General features: G+C 40.0%; 2 protein-coding genes across 5 annotated transcripts in view; both read right to left on the reverse strand.

The window, feature by feature from the left end:
- Nucleotides 1-3782: 3782 nt before the first annotated feature.
- LOC124996801 (neuropeptide FF receptor 2) lies at nucleotides 3783-7325 on the reverse strand. Of its 2 annotated transcripts, XM_047570120.1 has the most exons (4): nucleotides 7186-7325; nucleotides 5625-5960; nucleotides 5439-5538; nucleotides 3783-5348 (listed from the first exon to the last, which is right to left on the reverse strand). In XM_047570120.1, exons 2-4 carry the CDS (start codon nucleotides 5950-5952, stop codon nucleotides 4463-4465), a joined length of 1314 nt encoding a protein of 437 aa, XP_047426076.1. In that variant the 5' UTR covers nucleotides 5953-5960; nucleotides 7186-7325; the 3' UTR covers nucleotides 3783-4462. The 2 variants fall into 2 exon arrangements, with proteins under 2 accessions (XP_047426076.1, XP_047426077.1); XM_047570121.1 differs by lacking the exon at nucleotides 7186-7325 and having other exon boundaries at nucleotides 5625-6380.
- An 8628-nt stretch (nucleotides 7326-15953) lies between these two features.
- LOC124996640 (electrogenic sodium bicarbonate cotransporter 1-like) overlaps nucleotides 15954-19106 on the reverse strand; it is a 31277-nt gene continuing 28124 nt past the window's right edge. For 2 of the 3 annotated variants that reach the window (XM_047569860.1, XM_047569861.1), the window contains 4 exons: nucleotides 18848-19012; nucleotides 18627-18720; nucleotides 18277-18350; nucleotides 17994-18145 (listed from right to left, as the gene is read on the reverse strand). In XM_047569860.1, the coding sequence (XP_047425816.1) occupies nucleotides 18307-18350; nucleotides 18627-18720; nucleotides 18848-19012 (303 nt within the window). In that variant the 3' untranslated portion in view covers nucleotides 17994-18145; nucleotides 18277-18306. Of the gene's footprint in view, nucleotides 17887-17944; nucleotides 18146-18276; nucleotides 18351-18626; nucleotides 18721-18847; nucleotides 19013-19106 lie in introns of those variants that run through there. The other variant, XM_047569859.1, reaches the window with a different exon arrangement.

Genomic DNA, 19106 nt, shown 5'->3' on the forward strand with positions numbered 1-19106 from the left:
GTCACCTTCAACTTCTGTGACAGCACTGTGGCTGCACTACTAAGATAATGGGCTCGCTAAACAATGTTTTTCTTTCAGTCCTGCTTCAAACTGCGAGTGTTCCTGAATGCAGTTTGTTTTTATATATATATATCAGAATCATTAGAAGTTTACTTTCCTTTTAGAGTTTTCTATCACAGGCAGAATATAGTGTCTTTCTAGGGCATTTTAGAAGATATTGCATATCAGTTGCAGTTTTTTATGTAACATCAACCACGATTCTTTAAAGATGCTTTACAGAACCCATAGCCTGAACTAGTGCAGAAAATAAGTAAATTCACATCACTAGCCTACATGGTTTATAGAATTAATTACAGTGTGTATATAAGGCTAAATATAGCTATGCAATCCAGAAGAAGCTTCTAGACAGCGTCACCTGCACTGACTTAGACACGCACTTACATTTATAGTGATCAGCTCATTAATGCCATCATGCAGTAAGTCTCTTTTTGTTGGAGCCGTGGGAGGTTTTTGTGGTTTTTCACTCTGGCTAATTATCCTGGTCTCGCAGCTGAAAGGAATTAATGTTGTGTTGGATACTCGCTCGCCGTGAAAATACTAAATGTAAATCTTGAAGCGAATCCTGTGTGAGTGCACGGTGGCGGCATAATGCAAAGCACAGACGGAAGAGCGGCGTTCGTTTATTTCAGAGCCGCCGTCGCTCGTCACTCAATATATGCTGTCCACCATGGCCGGTGTGTTAATGAGATGCTGGCTGTGAAAACCTCGGCTTGTTTCTGAGATGATCACTTCTTGTTGTGATTCGTGCTTCTCAAAAGAGTTTGAAACACAACCCATCACAACTAGTTCTGCATATTACATCAGTGATTTTTCTGAAGGGTAGTCAAAGGGTGCGGATTTCCACTTGCAAAGTGTACAACAGCTAAAAGCCATTTATTTCTTATTTACCTTAAAATAAAGCGTCACGGGACAAGATGAGCATTTCAGCAAAAAACAGCAATTATGCCAGTGATGTTTGGGCAGTGCTGCCTTTCTGAACGCACAAATAAATAGCTAAAAAGTTGCAGCATACAAATAACAGTCTATATTTTTCTATATGGCTTTACTTAGCTCACAGTATACTATGCGCTAGCTGGGGAGCATGCTAGAGGTAGAGCTAGCTGGGTGGTTTTAGTAGTTAGTTGTAGGGCTAAGCTAATCTCTCGGTTGTGTGGTGGCAGCATTGAGGGACGCTGGAACTCACTGTTCAGCCTTCTTGAGGTGACGTGAGCCTAACTTAACGAAGTATCAGTGAAGGAAGGTGTCCACTTGGAAACCGCATACTGGCTAGTTAGCTGGTGTCTTCTTGTTGGTTGCTAGTTGCTAGCTGACGGTTAGCCTGCTGGTTGTTTTTCCAGTTGGACTGGGCTTTTCAATGTGTTTTGCCTGTTGGTTGTTGGTTGAAATGTAGTTATGTATCCCATACGTGGCCCTACTGCTGTTGGCTAGGCTAGTTAGCTGGTGACTTCCTGTTGGTTGCTAGTTGGTAGCCAACTGCTAGCCTGCTGGTCGTGATTTTCCTCGCGTCTTGGCACAAGGGATTTTGACATCTGATCCTGTGTAATAATAATGAATGTGTTTATGTATTGTGTGTGTGGAATAATAATACAGACTGGCTTTTTGAAATTTATTTTTTAATACCAAAGTCTGTTTGCTTTTTTGCAAGGACAACATACGAACCGGCCAGAACAACATCTATATTACATATTAACAATATAAATTCATGCGTATGAAGGCTAATCACAGGAAATGCGTGTGTGTTGTTTTACATCCTTCTTTGTGATGAGAATGTGAAATCTTCCGTGTCTAAGCTAACAACATTGACAACATAATCAAAAATTATTTAAAAATTAAAAACCAAAAAGACAAAGGATGCAAGGTTAGGGTGACCAGATCAGAGTTTGTGAAAAAGAGGACCCACAGAAAATGGAATGTAAATTCAATGTGAACATGTTTGCAGCTCTAGTACGAACAAAGTGCAATGAAATTGTTAGGTTGGAGACATTTTTAGGTCTCAAAAAGATGACGTCTGTTCACCCTGTGCAACATCCACTACTGCATACACTCCACCTGTCAATGAGGTATTTATTCTCCTTCAGTCCCTGAGGCTTTTTATTTGCCTGATCTATGGAGCGCCCATTATAGTAAAATATGCAACTGTTTAAAAATGCATTGGTGGGAGGAGAGGAGGGGGGAGAGTCATCCCCTAGACACCAGTCAGAGAAAGCATGCACAAGTACCACTGTAGCAGTCAAGACACTACCTATAACATGGCTCACACGTTAGCTATGGCACGTTTTATTTTCAACACAATACCTATTTAGTAGCACGTTGTTAAGGAGAGAACATATAACATGATGTGTCTAATTATTTAAATGCCTCGAAGCCATGCATCTCCACCTAAAGACAATCCTATATTTTAAAATACTTTAAACCATGATGATTATTATTTGACATCAATGTGTAAACAATAAAGCGTGTTCTTGTGCATGACACAAACCAAACATATATTCACTCTTAATATGCTGCTCAACAGGCTCAACCTTTAATACTCTGCATCTTACGTCAGTGAAAATTAATATCTATTAGCACTAGTATGTTGTCAACATGCAGTGTAATCTCAAGACGTAAGTTTTAGATGGAGATGTGGCCATAACCTAGAAATTAGAGAAGCACTTAAAATCCCTGGAGTGACATGCAGAAACATGTGAGGATTGAATATTTAACACTGAAGTGCCCTTTAGAAAGCAAACCGCCCAAATGTCAAAGTGCTTCCCAAACTCTGCAGGTGGCTGCCCCCTGCTCCCTGCTCCTAGCATGTGTGGATGCCTGAGCTGTGAATGGGTTAAATGCAAAAATAATTAAAGGTGATCTGTGGCAGAGAACAGGAGGCACATGGACGCTTTCCAAATGAGCCCTCGATCCGTCTCTCCAGCCACCGAGCGTCTCCGCTACCAGTCCAGCGCCAACTGCCTCGGGGCAACGGAGCGCGCACTTTGACTGGAGGTAGCTGGCAACTTCCCATCACCCTGCCCTTACACTTCAACCTTGAATAAAAGTCTATTCTAATGTCTCTTTCTAAATGTCACTTCAAGTGCCGAGGGTACGTAACAAAAAAAAAAAAAAAAAAAAAGTTCCAGGAGTGAGAGGAGAGTTTAGTGCACTTCTGAATAAAAGCCTGATAGAGCTGCACCACTGTACCATTCACTGAATCTCATAGGTGTTGCAACACTTGCAAAGAGAATTTCTAATAGGAATTCATTCAACTGGTGTTTACGGTATAATAACGAGAACAGTTGGGGCATTTTACGCAAAAATGTCGGACGATGCATTTTTTCTGCAGTGCAAAAAAGAAATCTGAATATCTTTCTTACATTAAAGGCCTTTTTAGTATTTGCATGCTACATACAGCTTTTTGGAAAAAAAAAAGGTAATTTAACACCGTCCACCTACCAAGATCTGAGCACCATAAGTTTGAACTGAATATATACATACACATACATCTACATCATATCTTCTCATCTCCTAATACCACTTATCCTGTGTCTATTTATATATATCAATATATTAATTACAAAATCTTTATCTGCCATTGATCATTTCTCAAAAATTCATCAATAAAATAACACAATTAGTTTTTTTCTTTTTAGTCAACATTTTATTACTATTTTTTGAGGAAGTAACAAAACAGTGATGAGCAGCAACACCACAGTGACCTACTGTCGTTTGTCAGCTTGCATCGCTTTTCGCTGATTATTCAGTTAAAACAGAATGATTTCTATTTTTGTTTTGGCCGTGCAGTAAACACTCTCGCCGTTCGTTCTGCTTTCATATTGTTCAGCTCAGGGAGCGTGTGCAAGGAGAGCCTGCTGTTACTATGGTTACAGATGTCACCAAATCGACCACTGTGTGATTTTAAGGACAACGACATTAACACCCAAAACTCTGCTTATTTACTCATGACTATTTAAAATTAAGACTTTAACCAAGTGTTTAAACTTTGTTTATATAATTTTTTTTTTTTTTTTTTTTTGCTATTTACACCATGAAAAAACATTCACTTTCTGTGCTCTGCTGTTGCTTTTTAAAAAATAATTGTTATAGTTTTCTTTCCCCTTTTAACCAATGTTGATAATATCTCGTATTGTTTTTATTTTATGATGCCCTTTATCACCTGGCCGGGGACTGCAGCTGGAAATTAGCTTAAGTACCTAACGCTGCGCTATTTACTGGCACTTTACTACAGTTCATAAACAAGGACCGTCCACGTCACAATAAATTAATAAAGTACATTCCTCTGCAACAAATGCACATGGATTTCAGTCTTGTGTTTTATGTTTTTCGTAGTCCAATGAATGCAACACACCATTCTCCAGAAGCCTCTGTGTTGGTGAAAGTGTCTTTAAGCACATTCTTAGTCAGTCTAAATGTGGGACACTTTCTCCAAGTCCTCCATGATCAGGTCCTGCTCTTTAACGTCGCTTTTACCGGCCGTGCAGTCTCCCTGGTGACACGAGCACCTTCCGTTTCCCACTGGCACCGACGCGACCCTGGAGGCCGACCCGTCGTGGGCGGCCGGCTGCACCGGGAGCACGGCGTTCCCCCTGATCCGGTGCGAGTAGGTCCTCTGCCGCACGATGTCGGCGGAGCACAGCTGGAATTTGAAGGCCGCCTGGAAGCCTCTGCGGAAGTTCTCGTTGAAGAACCCGTAGATGATGGGGTTGACGCTGCTGTTGAAGAAGGCCAGCCAGTGAGCCAAAGGATAGACGTAGATATTAATGACGCGGTACTGGTGCTCCGTCAGGCTGGCGTAGTCGCTCAGCATCATCAGAGCCCACAGAGGCAGCCAGGACAAGATGAAGAGCAGGGCCACGATGAGCAGCATCATGATCACGCGCTTCTTCTTCCGTGAGATCGTGTGACGGCCTTCCATGCTCAGCTTGTTGTTGCCGCTGCCTTCTCCGGGCGCACCCCCCACTGGAGGAATACTGGTCTTAAAGAGGGTGAAACCGATGCGGGCGTACATGACGACGATGAGGCTGAGAGGGGCGAGGTAGATGTTAGCGAAGAGGACGGTGGTGTAGATTTTCCTCATCTCCTGAGTGGGCCAATTTTCCCGGCACCAGTAGAAGGGCCGGGTGTCGTTGTCGCGGCCGAGCACTATCCGCACGCTCTGCTCCTTCGTGACCTGGAGCATAACCCCCGAAGGACACATGATGGATACCGCCAGCACCCATATGATGACGATAATTAGCTTTGAAGTGGTGATGGTCAGCTTCTGCTTGAAAGGGTAGACGATGCAGCGGAACCTGGCGCGAAGAAACGAAGGAGCCCTTTAGAATGAAAACCACACATCTCAACACGCACACGACAACGGGTGATTGCGTAATGACCCTTACCGGTCAACAGCTATAGCCACTAGAGTGAACACGGAGGCCGATACAGATATCCCTTGCACCATCCCGCTCAGCTTACACACCACACTACCGAATGGCCAACCTGCGCAAAAGAGAAAACACTGAAACACCCGGACCGCCTCGAGGAAATCCTATAATTCCATACGCTAACGAGAGAGCCCGCTCTACCTGTTATGATGTTGTCCACCAGCGTCGTCGGCATGCAAAAGATGCCGACCAGCAGGTCGCTGATGGCGAGGTTGAGGATGAACAGGTTGGTGACGGAGCGCATGTTCTTGCTGCGCAGCACGATGAAACACACCACCCCGTTGCCCACCATGCACACCAGGAAGATGAGCAGGTAGGAGACGGTGAAGACGGCGGCCACGGAGGGCTTGTGCAGGTAGAAGTCGACGTAGGTGATGTTCGGATGGCTCGCAGGGTTTTCCCGCGGTCTTGAGGAATTTGGAGGGTTCCCGTCCTCCCAGGTGCTGTTCACGTCTAGATTCTGGGTCATGTTGAAACCTGGGTGAGAAAGACGGGGTTAGCTGTGATGGCTGATATGTCAGTGCATGTGTTAAACGTCCTGTATCTTCAGTTAAAATAATTATGAGGCCATTGTCTTTGCACAATCTTCCCAGTGGGGAGTGCAGCCCTGCAGATCAGAAGAAGGACTTCATTGGTGATTACATAAAACAATACAGCCTCTCCAGGGATTCTCCTTGTGTCTTTTCGTCTTTGCAGGGGGCTTGATCCCGTTAAGTGCACGCTCTCACACACTCGCTGATGAAATTAAGTGGAACGAATTGGGTTCGCCTGAAAATGCAGCATTCTGGGAATGAATGATGTTACAGCTGATGGTTTTTTGAAACTCACCATCTTTTTTTTTTTCAATCTCTGCAGTTTTGGTTGATTCATTGCAATTCATGCAATGAATGGTTTCCAGACTTTTTTTTTTTTTTTTTTTTAGATACATTGCAAATACCCTTTGGTAGTTTAATTGTTGTCTAATAATTTTTTAATATTATTTTTTGTTTTTTTGTGCATTTTATCGTATTTTTATTTATTTATTTTTTTGTCTCGGTGATGCAATGTTGACTTGTGTCGACCCCCAGGAAAAGTAGTTGTTACCTTTGGTAGTGACTAATGGGGATCCGAATAAATAAAATAAGTGTGTTGTGCAGCTGTTTTTCTTGTGCAATAACAGAAAGCATTCCAAAGTAGGCCACTTTTAGTGATGAATATTTTACCATTCTTATGGCACAAATCAATAGTTGCCATCTTAATAAGTAATTACATATGAAATAATGCATATTTTACAAAAACAATAAGCACCAAGCAAACTGAACTTAAAATGAGCTGCTGGGATGTGACAGCTTGAAATGAAAGATTGATTAGACAGATTTAAACTCTTTGTTCTACTGTTATTGTGACAATAACACGGGCGTCCAAGAAGGAGCTGAAGCCCATTTCATGAATGAGACAAACTGGAAAATTGGACAAAAATCAAGTCCCTGCAGTCGCACTAAGGTTTAGTCTTTGTTATCACTCTGGGGTTTAAGAAATTAAGCCTTTGTGCCAATTATTCTTTCGAAAACTCTGCTGACATAAAAAAAAAGGACAAATTCCTTCTCCATTTAAAGATTCATTTTGCAGTAGAAAAATATCAGTGTGCAGATCAGATGTTAGTATTTCTTTCTTTTAAGTTGAGTTTTCCAAATATTTCTAATCTAGTCACTTGTTTTCTTACCTTAGTTTAGTTCCTTTCTTCTGTCCTGTTCAGTTGATATATATATATAAATATATCTAAATATATCCAGGTGACAGAAATCTGTCTCATTCACAGGAAAAAGCCAGCTGCTCTCCTCATCCTGACTTGAGATCCCGTGCGTCCGCTTGGAGTGACAGACGGAGGCTGCTGTAGCCCTTATACATGGGAGAGGGAGGAGAGGAGAGGAGATTCACTTGTTGGAGACGTGCTGGGCGGCGCAGCGGCTGTGAGCGATGCGCGTTTCAGAGGGCGTCGTGTGAACTGGATGCCTTATGTGTAGCTGACACAACATGCATGAACTGACACCTGTTTTCTTTGGCATCTTTCTTTTCCCGTTTTCTTTGGCATCAGTCCGCTGATGAATGGCATCAACCTCTCAGTCCTCCTCCTCCTCAGTGCCCTCTGTACTTCTCAGGCCTCACCTTTTGCTACCCCCTCGTCACGCCGTCAAATGAATGAAAGTGTGATCTGCGGGAGCCTGTGCAAACTCAAGTGGCATTTAAAATGGGTCTATTGCACACGTGTGAATTGCAGCAATCCCCAACAAAGTACACCCAGACTGCAAAACGTCCTTGTGAGGCAACAGCTGAGAGATGGCAGACCGAGGTGTGGCAAGTAGGACGACGCAAGGTGCAAAGTGAGATGTCACCAGAGTGAGGCGAATTGAGGAGAACATTGGAAAAACCCTTCAACCTGCTTTGGTCACGCTTAATTAACACATAGAGTGAAATGCCGTTAGCACCAATCCTGTCAAGACTGAGGCTATTCTCAGGTTAGAGAGGTGAGAGGCACAAAGCATGTGGTCAATTTTAAAGGAGTCACTTACGGCACTTTCAAGGTGGTTTGATATTAAGATGGAGTGAATGGTTTCAAATTATTGAAATTTAAGTACAAATTATCCCTTGAGGGATTCAATAATGGCTTTGCGCCGGTGACCTGTGCTCCTTTTTCTTCCACGGCCGCCCTCAGCTACACATCTGCTTCATTTACTACACTAACAGCTCCTTCGGTTAAAGCTAGCGCTAACAAAATCAGAAATCCCATGAGTCGTCAATTACCTTTCAAACTGACCGACCTCTGCAGGAGCGGTGATCGATGCCGGACCTCCTAATTTTTAAGTAAATAAATGAAGTGATTTACTGCTTTAATTGTACTGTGTTGTCGTTTGACAATGTGGATTTATTTGTGTTTGCATTTGCACTTCACTTTATGTCTGTGTTTATGAGTGTGTCATCTTTCGCATGTACCTTGTCTTTCGCTGGACTTATTTAGTTTACGCAATAGTTGAACTTCTACTCTGTTGAGTCATCTCCTGTCTGACTTCCTGCTTTGAGTCCTGCATTTAGATCCCACCGTCCTGCTACACATAACACATCATGAGTCTGAATACTACAAAAAGAGACTAAAATAGACAATTAAAAACTTGCATTTAGGATCTTATCCAAAGAAAATAATAAGTAAGCTAAGGTTTGGGTGCAGGGCCCACTAATTGGTGTCCCTTTTATTGGGCTAACAATCACCCGCAAGCCTCTGTTCACTAGAACTCCTGGATTCCTCTCATCCATTTATTTATTTATCCTCCTACTCTACTTTTATCCAGTCTCTTCCCACACCTATTGATCTTATTTTTCCTCTTTCCCCTTTCTTCTCCAGCTACACACCATCTGGCCACCTGAGACAGAACCCCCACACTGAACCTGGCCACTAACCCTAATGGTCCGTGTCATTGGATTTTCCATTCTGAAAAGGACATTAAAAAAAAATAAAGAAAAAGAAAAAAAAATTAGTGGTTATGTGATTTTCATTTTAAAACTCAAAATTTCAAGGCATTTTCTGTTTCTACAGACAAAAAACAAAATCGTTAGAAAACAGAAACAAAAAGTGCCCGTTTTTTCATATTTTGCAACCGGAAGTTGCCATTTTCAAAGTAAGAGCACGCATGGGAACGGTCCTGTTGGATGAGGATGTTAGCTAGTGGCTAACTGTCCCCTGGTTATATGTGGCTATTTTTTAAATTCTTACCTGAAATATGCGGCTTAATTTTTCTGTAGTTATGTCCTCTTCACTGAGACTCTTTCGTTGTTTGGAAAAACAACGTACTGATCAACTTATGTTACACAGCGCCTCGTATGTGCTCTTACTTTGAAAACAACAACTTCCGGTCGCACAATATGTTTCTGTCCTGTATTTTCTGTTTTTAGAAACAGAAGTTTTGTTCATCCATTCTCTACAACGATAAAGAAAAATGCCTTGAATTACAATTTTAATTTTTGAATTTTGAATTTTAAAATGCAAATCAGATAAACACCAATTTTTTGTTTTTGTTTTTAATGTTCATTTCAGGACGGAAAATCCAATGACCAAAACATACACAGACTCCTAACGCTTCTGACATTGCTAACTGTTATTGCTGCGTTGCAGTCATTTCATTGTTTTCACAGCAACATATGGGTGAATCCAGAGTTCTCCAGTCCTCTGTCGATGAAATAAAAACGGCTGCATTATCCTGTCAAAATTTCTGAGGTGAACTGTTTTACTTGTGCTTCTAAAATTCAAATTTAACATCAGACAAAACCCTGAAGCGAAACCCACAGTCATTATCTGCCCATTTAAAACCTGCACCTCTTAAAAGCCGTAGCTGTATCACAACTAAAACTAGTCTAGAACAAATGAATACTGTGCTTGTATTTTGTTTGAGTCTGTTGGATGCATACAATATTTCCATCTAGTACATGCAGATATATACAGCACAACCTATGTAACTATAGCGTCTCAGAGCATGAGAGTCGACTAGAAGCAGTCATTAAGTGTTCATATATTACCTCTGTTGGAGGTTGAAGCGCAATTCTAATTATGCCTTCATACCTACCATACTTTATTTTCTATTTTTAGTGAAATGTTCCTCACTGCCTTTTCCCCCCAGATATTACAGACAGCAACAAAAAGAGGGTAAATGAACATACTGTGAGGCAGGCCAACAAGTTTAAACTAAACTATGTGGTATCTAAAAAAAAATCACCATCATTAAATAAAGCGTAACAATAGAGAAAATACTGTGATGATCCCTTAACTTATGCCTCTACGAAACCTGCGTATGTAGTCTATGCTGGTGCGAGCCATTTATACTTCTGCACTCATCAGTCTGGTTCACTCTGTAACAACACCACCCAAACATTAGTTGGCGCTGTGTCGAGTAAATTTTTGTTTCTACTTCCTGCTTCACTTTCAACAACTAGCTAAGGCATAAGTCACGCTTTAGCTCTTAATACTGTGTGTTCCCTCCTTTAGCATCAGCTGCCACGTTTCCATTACCCCTAGAAATGCGCAAAACTGGTAACGTAAACGACTACATTTTGAAAAACCTCTCAGATATCTAAAGCTAAAACACTTTTACGCTCTCATGAGGTGGAAACACTTTTAACCCCGTCACGTGGTCACGTGACCAGTTTATTTGAAGTCCATCTTCCTTGAAGTGAAGTCTTGTGTGACGAGAAATAAGAGAGTTGTGGGATATTTCGAGACAAGACTTTACGAGTTACGTAAAAAGAACAATTGCGCTTGATCAAAATTTCAGATATATGGTTTTCATTCTGAGAAAAAGTGTAATGGAAGTGCAGCAGTGACAGCTTGTAGACTTTTATGATAGTTGTGGATGAGGCACTGTATTTTCCCAGATGGTAAAGCTGCCTGTTTTTCATGGCAAAAAGCTTCCAGGAGAGGTCAGGAGACTGCTTACCTTTTTTTCCTGCTGAAAAGACAAAGACAGGTCGCCTGGGCCTTGTGATTTGGATCACTATCATCGTGGAAAGTCCAAGTGCGTTCCAGTTTGCAGCTTCTGGGCTGACAAGTATAAATTGTCTTCCAGTATTTTCTTAAAACGTGCAACATATCATCAATTTTGACCAAATTCCCTATGCCACTGTATCTCACAAACCCTCCTGATTACTGACTCCTCTCCATCCTAACATTTATGGTTGCGACCATAAAGTTTAAACTTAGTCTCAACACTCCAGATGATTTAGTTCCAGGAGCTTTGAGGCTTGTCTGGTTTAGCATATTGCGGGCAGGCTGTTTTTGTGGCACTGCCGTGGTTATGGCTTTCTTCTAGCAAGTGTTTTTCTGTAGAGAACCCTACTTTGTGTGTATTTCTCCTGATAGTTGTGCTTCAATGTTTTATTGGTCTACCTGACTGTGGCTTGGTATCAAAAGAATCCCTTATTTTCTTCATCAGAGTGCACTACTGACTGGCCTTCTCAAATGTTTGGCTATCTTTTGAGATCCTTTGTGTGGACAGTTCTCAGACCAAAAGGGCTCAAGAAAACTTCCAATGAACGCTGACCCTGAATGAAAGAAAAGTTTTCAACATATTCACATATGGACAATATTTCACAAATTTTGCCCGGGTCGTTATGTAAGCTCATGTGCACGTAGACATGTGTCTTTGACATATTTAGATTTTTGTTTGACATTGAAAAGAAGGATTGAGGAAGGATCTGTGGATCATCCTGCAGATATTTGATCAGTTTGAGACCTAGGGAATTTGGAGGACAGGTCAGCACCTTGTGCTGCATCCTGCTGCCATCAAGGAGTGTCATTCCTATGGGGTGGGGGTGTCTGGTCTGATCTAGGTGAGTGCTACACGTCTAAGTCACATCCACACGAATGAACGTCAGGTCCAAAAGTTTACCAGTAGATACTGAATTGTCACAAGCTGTTATTTGCTTGTCCTGTCCGTGGTCGTAATGCTGTGGCTGATCGGTGTATAATGACCTCAGTTTGTTTTCTAGAGATACTACAACTGGAAAGTACTATCAACATCTGGGTGAACGACTTGCTCCATTCAGAGTTTAAATAGAACAACAATTACCGGTTTCATGTGTCAAAAAAAAAGAAAAGAAAAAGAAAATCTGTTTAAGTGATGTTTCCTGCTCCGTTTACCGTATTATTAAACTGTCGTCCAGAACTCCCACTCCACGTTTTATGAGAACTAATTGTAACATGCTTCGTTCACACGTTAGATTCCTTTACACATCGCAACCGTGACATAATTGCATGGCACTTTTGTTGTCATCAGATTAAACAACTTGAGGCCGAGCTGCAGCCGTCTGCTGCTGCAACACTTCCCCTGCTTCAGAGTTAGAAACAGAAGAATATTAATTAGCGGACACAACGTGACGTGAATAAATCCATCAATAAAATAAAAATAATTCCTGATTGTCCCTAGTGCACAAAATACATTTTGTTCAGGTGGGGGGTCCTGACAGCGCGGTCCAGCCGAACTGTGTGATGCCCGGAGGGAAAACACACTAATGGCTCCTTCTCGGCTGAGAAATGACACGGTGAGCAAAGTCTGGACAAGCAATCACAGGACATTGTCAGGAAGCTCAGAGACCGTGTCGTGGGGCGGGAGGGGGGGTGGGGGGGGGGGATGTACAGTGTGTGCCGAGAGCCAGCGGGTGTTCTGTCAGTTCACTCAGAGTGTTAAAACTGTCAGCGTGAGAAACCAGACACAGAGTCTCTGTTTGAATTCTCGTCTGAACTCCAGGTTTTAACATTTTCAAATTAAAACTTTATCAATGACTAAATAGATGAATTACGAGCAATTAATCAGAAAAAACCCTCGGATTGTAAACTCATACCCTCTATTAGCGACTAATTAGCATTTTAAACTGCAGACCTGCTTAATTAAAAATGATATATCTTTTAAAAAATACATTCCCAGCATGTATAACTTTAGATTGAGGGCCTTATTAGAACGTTGCAAGTCAATTAGTATGCAAAGAAGGCAGCACATTTTCAGTTACTTGCATGTTTCAATTTCATTTATGCATTAATGATGTGTAGATTGATACTGAAATGTCGATACTTCTGATACCAGGTCTTTATGATCTAAATCCATTCTCAAATCAAAATATCGATACTTTGGTCATTGGAGGTAATGTAGGAACACAGTGGAAAGTAACTAAACTATTGAGTTGTGGCAACGCAACAAACCTTGTGAAACACCTCAGGTTAAACCACAACACAGAATATGAGGCATTTATGATGAGGAGGACAAAAAATAAGATGCAAGTTTAAATTTTTTATAGTAGTTCTTAACAGCTAAACAATAATTTATTTTAATGGCCTTATTATTTTACTTTTTTAGTATTTGAAACATTATTTTCACATATTTTGTATGATTGTGTAGCTACTCTGTTTGTTTTTGTTTTTTCTGTTGTATGTTGTATTAGCTCGACTATACAGTAAATGATGCCACTACCTCAATATACTCCCGACTTTAAAATAAATAAATAAATTACTCTGATGTCCTATATTCTTTATGAAGCTATGATTTTAAACACACTACTTTTTTTAAGGTTTACCAGACACATTATGGTTTATTTACACAAAGTATTAGATCGGTATCGCTGATACCAGCCTGAATTTTAGTCAGTATCGGATCGGACAGGAAAATGGTGGTATCGAACATCACTATCATACATATGGCATTAATAATAAAATTAAACACAGTCAGGGATGAGAGAATAAGAAGTAAATTAATTATGCAAACAAACGTGAGGACATGACTGACTCTATATACGTACATTTAACCACAAAACAGTAATAGATATTATAGATCCTCTTAGGATCATTTCAGGTGCAGATGCACACATAGATTGTTTTTAGAAAAATGCTTAACTTAAATATGAATCATAAATGCACCAATATAAACCTAATTTAATTGTGTAATTGACTCATTGTGGAGTTGGTCTTCATCATGTTTTCCTGTTTGGGTTCGTCTTTTCTATCTCCAAGGCACTACTGCCCCCTTCAGCCACAGCATGACACCGATTTAAACACCAGTTCCTGTTTATAGTCTAGATACCTAATATGTTCATAGTACCTCAATCAATCATTGTGTATATTTTGCTCACTCACCTTCTACATATGTTTCATCTGTAAATATTGTCCATATCCTATAAAACCGACCATACCACTTATACACTATTTTTGCTACATGCACTTGTTTTTAACACTTCTAGTTAGATTTTCTTGCTCTGCACCCGTACGTGTGAAATGATAATAAAGTTGAATCTAATCTAGTATAAAGCTGATGAACACAATGCGGTGTAAGGTGTTATCGTAATGAGACAGTTGAAGCCAAGTTTCAGGAAGTTTTTTTTTTTCTTTCTTCCGGATACTGCGCTATGTCCATGTGATAATCCAGCTTTGATGATGATGATCACTCATGCTCAGATCCTCCAGTAACGTTAACCAGAGCAGAAGTCAGGGAAGAAGAAGAAGAAGAAGATAAAAAAAAAAAAATAAGAAGTTCTCTCCAGCACCAGAACAGGACTTAATTATTACACATCTTTCCTCTTGGCAGCGAAAAGAGCGGAGCAAGTCACAGTAATGAGCCAATTTGTTTCATTACAGTCTAACCCAGTCCTATGATCGCGGAAAATATGCAGCCCTTCCTGTTTTATCTGTGCTGTGAGACTGAGCACTGATGTGATGTGGTATCTGCAGCTTAGCTCTGACCCTAAACTCCTTTCAAAATTCTTGGTGCGATGCATTTAATTTGCTGTATAATGCCGTACACTTTGGAACGCCTTAATTGGCTTTTCTGTTGAACAATGTGCATATCCACATGGTTCTTATCATTACATTATAGTTCATGTCTTGTTGGTTTTTAGTCTGACTGGCAAATGTTATTAAAAACGACAAAAATTTAGGAAAATTTAAAGAAGTAGTTTGTCAAAAATTTTATTAACTTAATAGACTTTGTCAGGAATTGTCATAAAGAACTTTTAACTGGTGAGGGAGGATATAAATTTATCACACTGTGATAATCCTCATCCTTATTATTATAAGACTACAGAGCAGCAAACGGATAACGCACCAGAGTCATGATGAAAGTATTGTGGATGAAGAAAAAGTGGAGCTCTCTGGTTAGAAAATATATTATATCAAGGGAGAAGAATGGATTCTAGAAGTAAAACTTGGATGTTAGCATTTCAACAATTCTACAAACTTTAGACCCCTTAACGATTTTAAACAATGTGGTGTATTTTGAGGGGCGGGGCTTAACTGGAAGCAGAAGATGTCAAACACTGTAGCTTGTGAACAGGGGTTAGCATATTTCAAGAGACTGATTTGGCACGAATAGACGAGGGAAACGCATGTTTTAGAGAATATACTAATACACTCATTGTCTGAAACCGTGTTATTTTAAAAAGTTGACTATATTCACCGACCCCTACACTGTAACTCACTGGATGGACAATTTGACCAAAGGCGGACACAAAGAGGACAAAGTCTCTCCTACAAAGATATTACAAGAAGTAAGTGGAACCACTGTGGAGGGTAACGCAATAAATGCAACTTCTGCTTGGACACCCCCGAAACACGCAACTAATATTGTGTTACCTAGCGGTTAGCATTAGCATTCAACAAGAATCCCCTAGATAATTATTAACTTCACATAATTTCAGTCACAATTTATTCTAACTCACAACATTATCAAGACTGAAACTGATGATGTACATTAATCTAACTTGATATGAATTGGGCGTTACTTTCTTTTAATCACCAAAGCCAAACTAAGTTGTCTTCGACTGGCAGTGGCTGGTATGTGATAAAACTCTTTACTTTTTTTTATGGTTGGTATTGACGGTGTTAGCCTCAAACTTCCCTGTTTTGCCTCCAGTCACTTAGGCCATGAAGGGGGTCTGCAGAAATAAAGACAAACTCCACAAAAGAAATCATATTTAAAGAATCATTTTTGGTTTTATTGCTCTCATTTGAAACACTACTTCATAAAAAATAAACACTGACATTTTCTTCCTTCTGAGTAACCGACGGGTATTTGAGCACACAGGATGATTGTATAAAATTGGTGTCAGAGTTTAGTACATCAAAAATATTACAGTGATTGCGGAATCAGAAACCCCAGAGTCCAAAAAAAAAAAAAAAACAAAAAAAAAAGTCAAGATATACAGATGTCACAGAAGAGAGTGGAAGACGACGAGGCTCCCGAGTCGACCTCAACAGTCTTGTGCTTCACATTTCGATGGCGTTATCGGCTCGATTAAGAAAGCGTGAATTAAAGCCCATATTTGCTCTACAAGACGGCCCTTTTCTCAAGGAATACATAGATATTTCAAATGATCGAGATTCACTACACTCAGATATGCATAATATATTAGATTCAGTTACCAGTGTATAATTCAATCACCAAAAAACAAGATCATTCGACTACAGATTCTTGTCTCAAACTGTCTCTAAATGCAGTTTAGACTATAATGCATTGTGTCTCAAAAAGCGTCATTTTATTGTGAAAAGCAGTAGTTCTTCCCAGACAGGAAGTCACGATATCGTTTCTCTCACAGTGAATAAATCGTTGATTTGCATCGACAAAAATTACACGATTTAGAAATAAAAAATGAATTCAACGATTGATGATTTATCACATTTAACAGCTTTTTGAATATGATCACATTTTCAAACAAAATAACAAATCAGTCTTTCAAGACTGAGCCGATGGTCGACACCAAACTGCATTCGTGAGGTTAAAATACTTCTCACACGTCAGCATTTGAAATGCCTAAATGTTTTTCTTTAAAAAAAAAAAAAAATTAAAAATAAAATTCATCATCTCTTAAAAACCAATACCAAAATTATGGTTGTTGAAATAAAAAGCTTTTCGGATAGAGTTGCCCTTTAAAAACCATTGCAAATGATTTCGTAGCGACGAACAAACAGAGATAAAAGTGTCACCGAAACAAAAGGAAAGAAAGCAAGAGATCTCATGCAGTGCCAGTTGGAAAAAAAAATAAAAAATACAATCAGTGTTTGATCACGAATCATTGCACATGACAGATGTTATTCATATATGTATATAATGCCTGGCACCTACAGGAAATAAGAGGTAGAGCTACATACAGGTATAAAACATCTAGAACTCCTTAAAACAGAGAAAAGACAGCTGAGTGGAAACAGAACCACGGAAAGCATACCTCAGAATTTCCACAGACAGAAACGGGGTGACTTAAAATTCAACCAGCATGTTATTTTGCTGTGCATTTAAATATAATAAATATAGGAAAAAAAAAAAAAAAAAAAAGAGGGGGAGCGAACGAAGAAACCCAGACCATTTACTTCTACCAGAACAAACATAATCTTCTGGATGTGTTTGTAGACACGGATGCGTCATAAATAGCTAATATGCCCATAAATACAAAATTAAGGTCCGCTTGTGAGTGTGCATAGATGACCTTTTGTGTAGCACTTTATTTTCTTTTCACTACAAGTTAAAGGAGGACGCCCCTCTGTTCGCCTCCGAATGCAAGTACCTCCACTACGTCTGAATGTCAAGATTGCAGTAGTTAAACCTTAGAAATAAAAACTGTACTGTAGGAAATCTATGAAAACAGTGGGGAAGTCCTCCTAGTATGTGTTTAGTATAAAGCTGTATGTAAATTATTGGTGTACACACATTAACAGGATGTTGACGTCCCATAAAAACTGCATTCTGATGAGCTCGAGTAGTTTTCTGCTAGGAAATCCTGCAGGTGAACATTCACTCTGTTGTTAAAAGTCAGTACCATCCAAAAGGTTTCACTGTTAAGTACTTCCAGCAATTGGGATTTAAATCCTCACATGAGGAGCATTTATATATAATATATATATATATATATAATATAATATAATATATTACATATATATATATATATAGATATATATATATATATATATAAAAAAAAAATACCATTGTTGTGAAGTGGCGCTATAGCACAAAAGAGGATGGCTATGTTTGCATGTGTCGTGCTGCATCTTTGGACAAGTCTCTCACAGATCAGTTTCAGAGCCCTTCTTCCAGAAGAAACCGTTATCCTCAGAGCCCAGGCCTATTCGAATCTGAGGCAACCCTTTAAAGTAGGAGCCTTTGTCAAGACTGAATGGGTAAGAGACACACACACACAAAAAAAATAAAAATAAATAAAAGATCACACGGCATTAATTTCTTTTTTAGAAGAAGAAGCAGTGGTAGATGGTGAGAATGCCATGGCAACGCGTGCTACTTACTCGGCCACAGTGGGCGGCTCAAAGTAGTGCTCAGCACGGTGAATGCGGGTCAAGGAAAGTTTGCGACTGATGTCCTGGAAGAAAAGGGAAAACACTTTAAAAACTATACTTCAAAACTTTAATCATACATTTTAAAAAGGAGCAGCAAGAAAGAAAAAAAAGGTAAAAGACAGCAAGCACTTCAGACTGCGCTTTAGTGCCAAGAAATGGTCAGATGCAGATATTTTGAGGTGCATATGTTCTAAAAGGTGCATGCAAGAGGGATAGTTTAGGAGGAGAAATGTAAATGTAGAGTCTCGAAGGAAGCAGCCCTTGCAGCTACAGCAAAGCAAACCCTGGCTAGTACTCACTATCCAAAGACTTATCCCCCAACATGGGCTCCTGCTCCATCATATCCATAGAGATTTTTATAGTGGGGACATTTTCATGGTAGGGGTAGTCGGACTGTGGGAGGAGGGAGGGAGAACATTAACACGGAGAGTCTTTTTTTAGTTTATTTTGTTGAGGTGAGGACCTACTCGAGGAACAGTGGACACGTGAGAAGTTACCACGTCAAGAGTTGTCTACTTACAAAGTCGATTTCACTGTCGATGCTTCCCTTCTTCTTGTTCTTCTTCTTCTTCTCGTCCTCTTTCTTCTTCTTGTCCTTCTCTGGGATGACGTCGTCCAGGTAGCCGAGGTCGTGCTGGGAGAACACGTAGTCCATGGCCTTACGGACGGCGACCAAAGCCAAAATCTATAAAAAAAAAAAAAACGAAAAAAAAAACAAAAAAAACAGAAAAACTATTAATTTAATTTATTTATTTTAAAATAAATACCGAGTTCTGTGC

This window comes from Mugil cephalus, chromosome 19, assembly GCF_022458985.1.
Source record: "Mugil cephalus isolate CIBA_MC_2020 chromosome 19, CIBA_Mcephalus_1.1, whole genome shotgun sequence".
NCBI classification, from domain to species: Eukaryota; Metazoa; Chordata; class Actinopteri; order Mugiliformes; family Mugilidae; genus Mugil; species Mugil cephalus.

Excerpts from the sequence above, each read along its gene's own strand:
- LOC124996801 (XM_047570120.1), bottom strand. The coding sequence starts at position 5,952 with ATGACCCAGAATCTAGACGTGAACAGCACCTGGGAGGACGGGAACCCT. Across the intron at positions 5,539-5,624 it reads GGTGGACAACATCATAACAG|GTTGGCCATTCGGTAGTGTG; the intron begins GTAGAGCGGGCT and ends TCTTTTGCGCAG. Across the intron at positions 5,349-5,438 it reads GTGGCTATAGCTGTTGACCG|GTTCCGCTGCATCGTCTACC; the intron begins GTAAGGGTCATT and ends TCTTCGCGCCAG.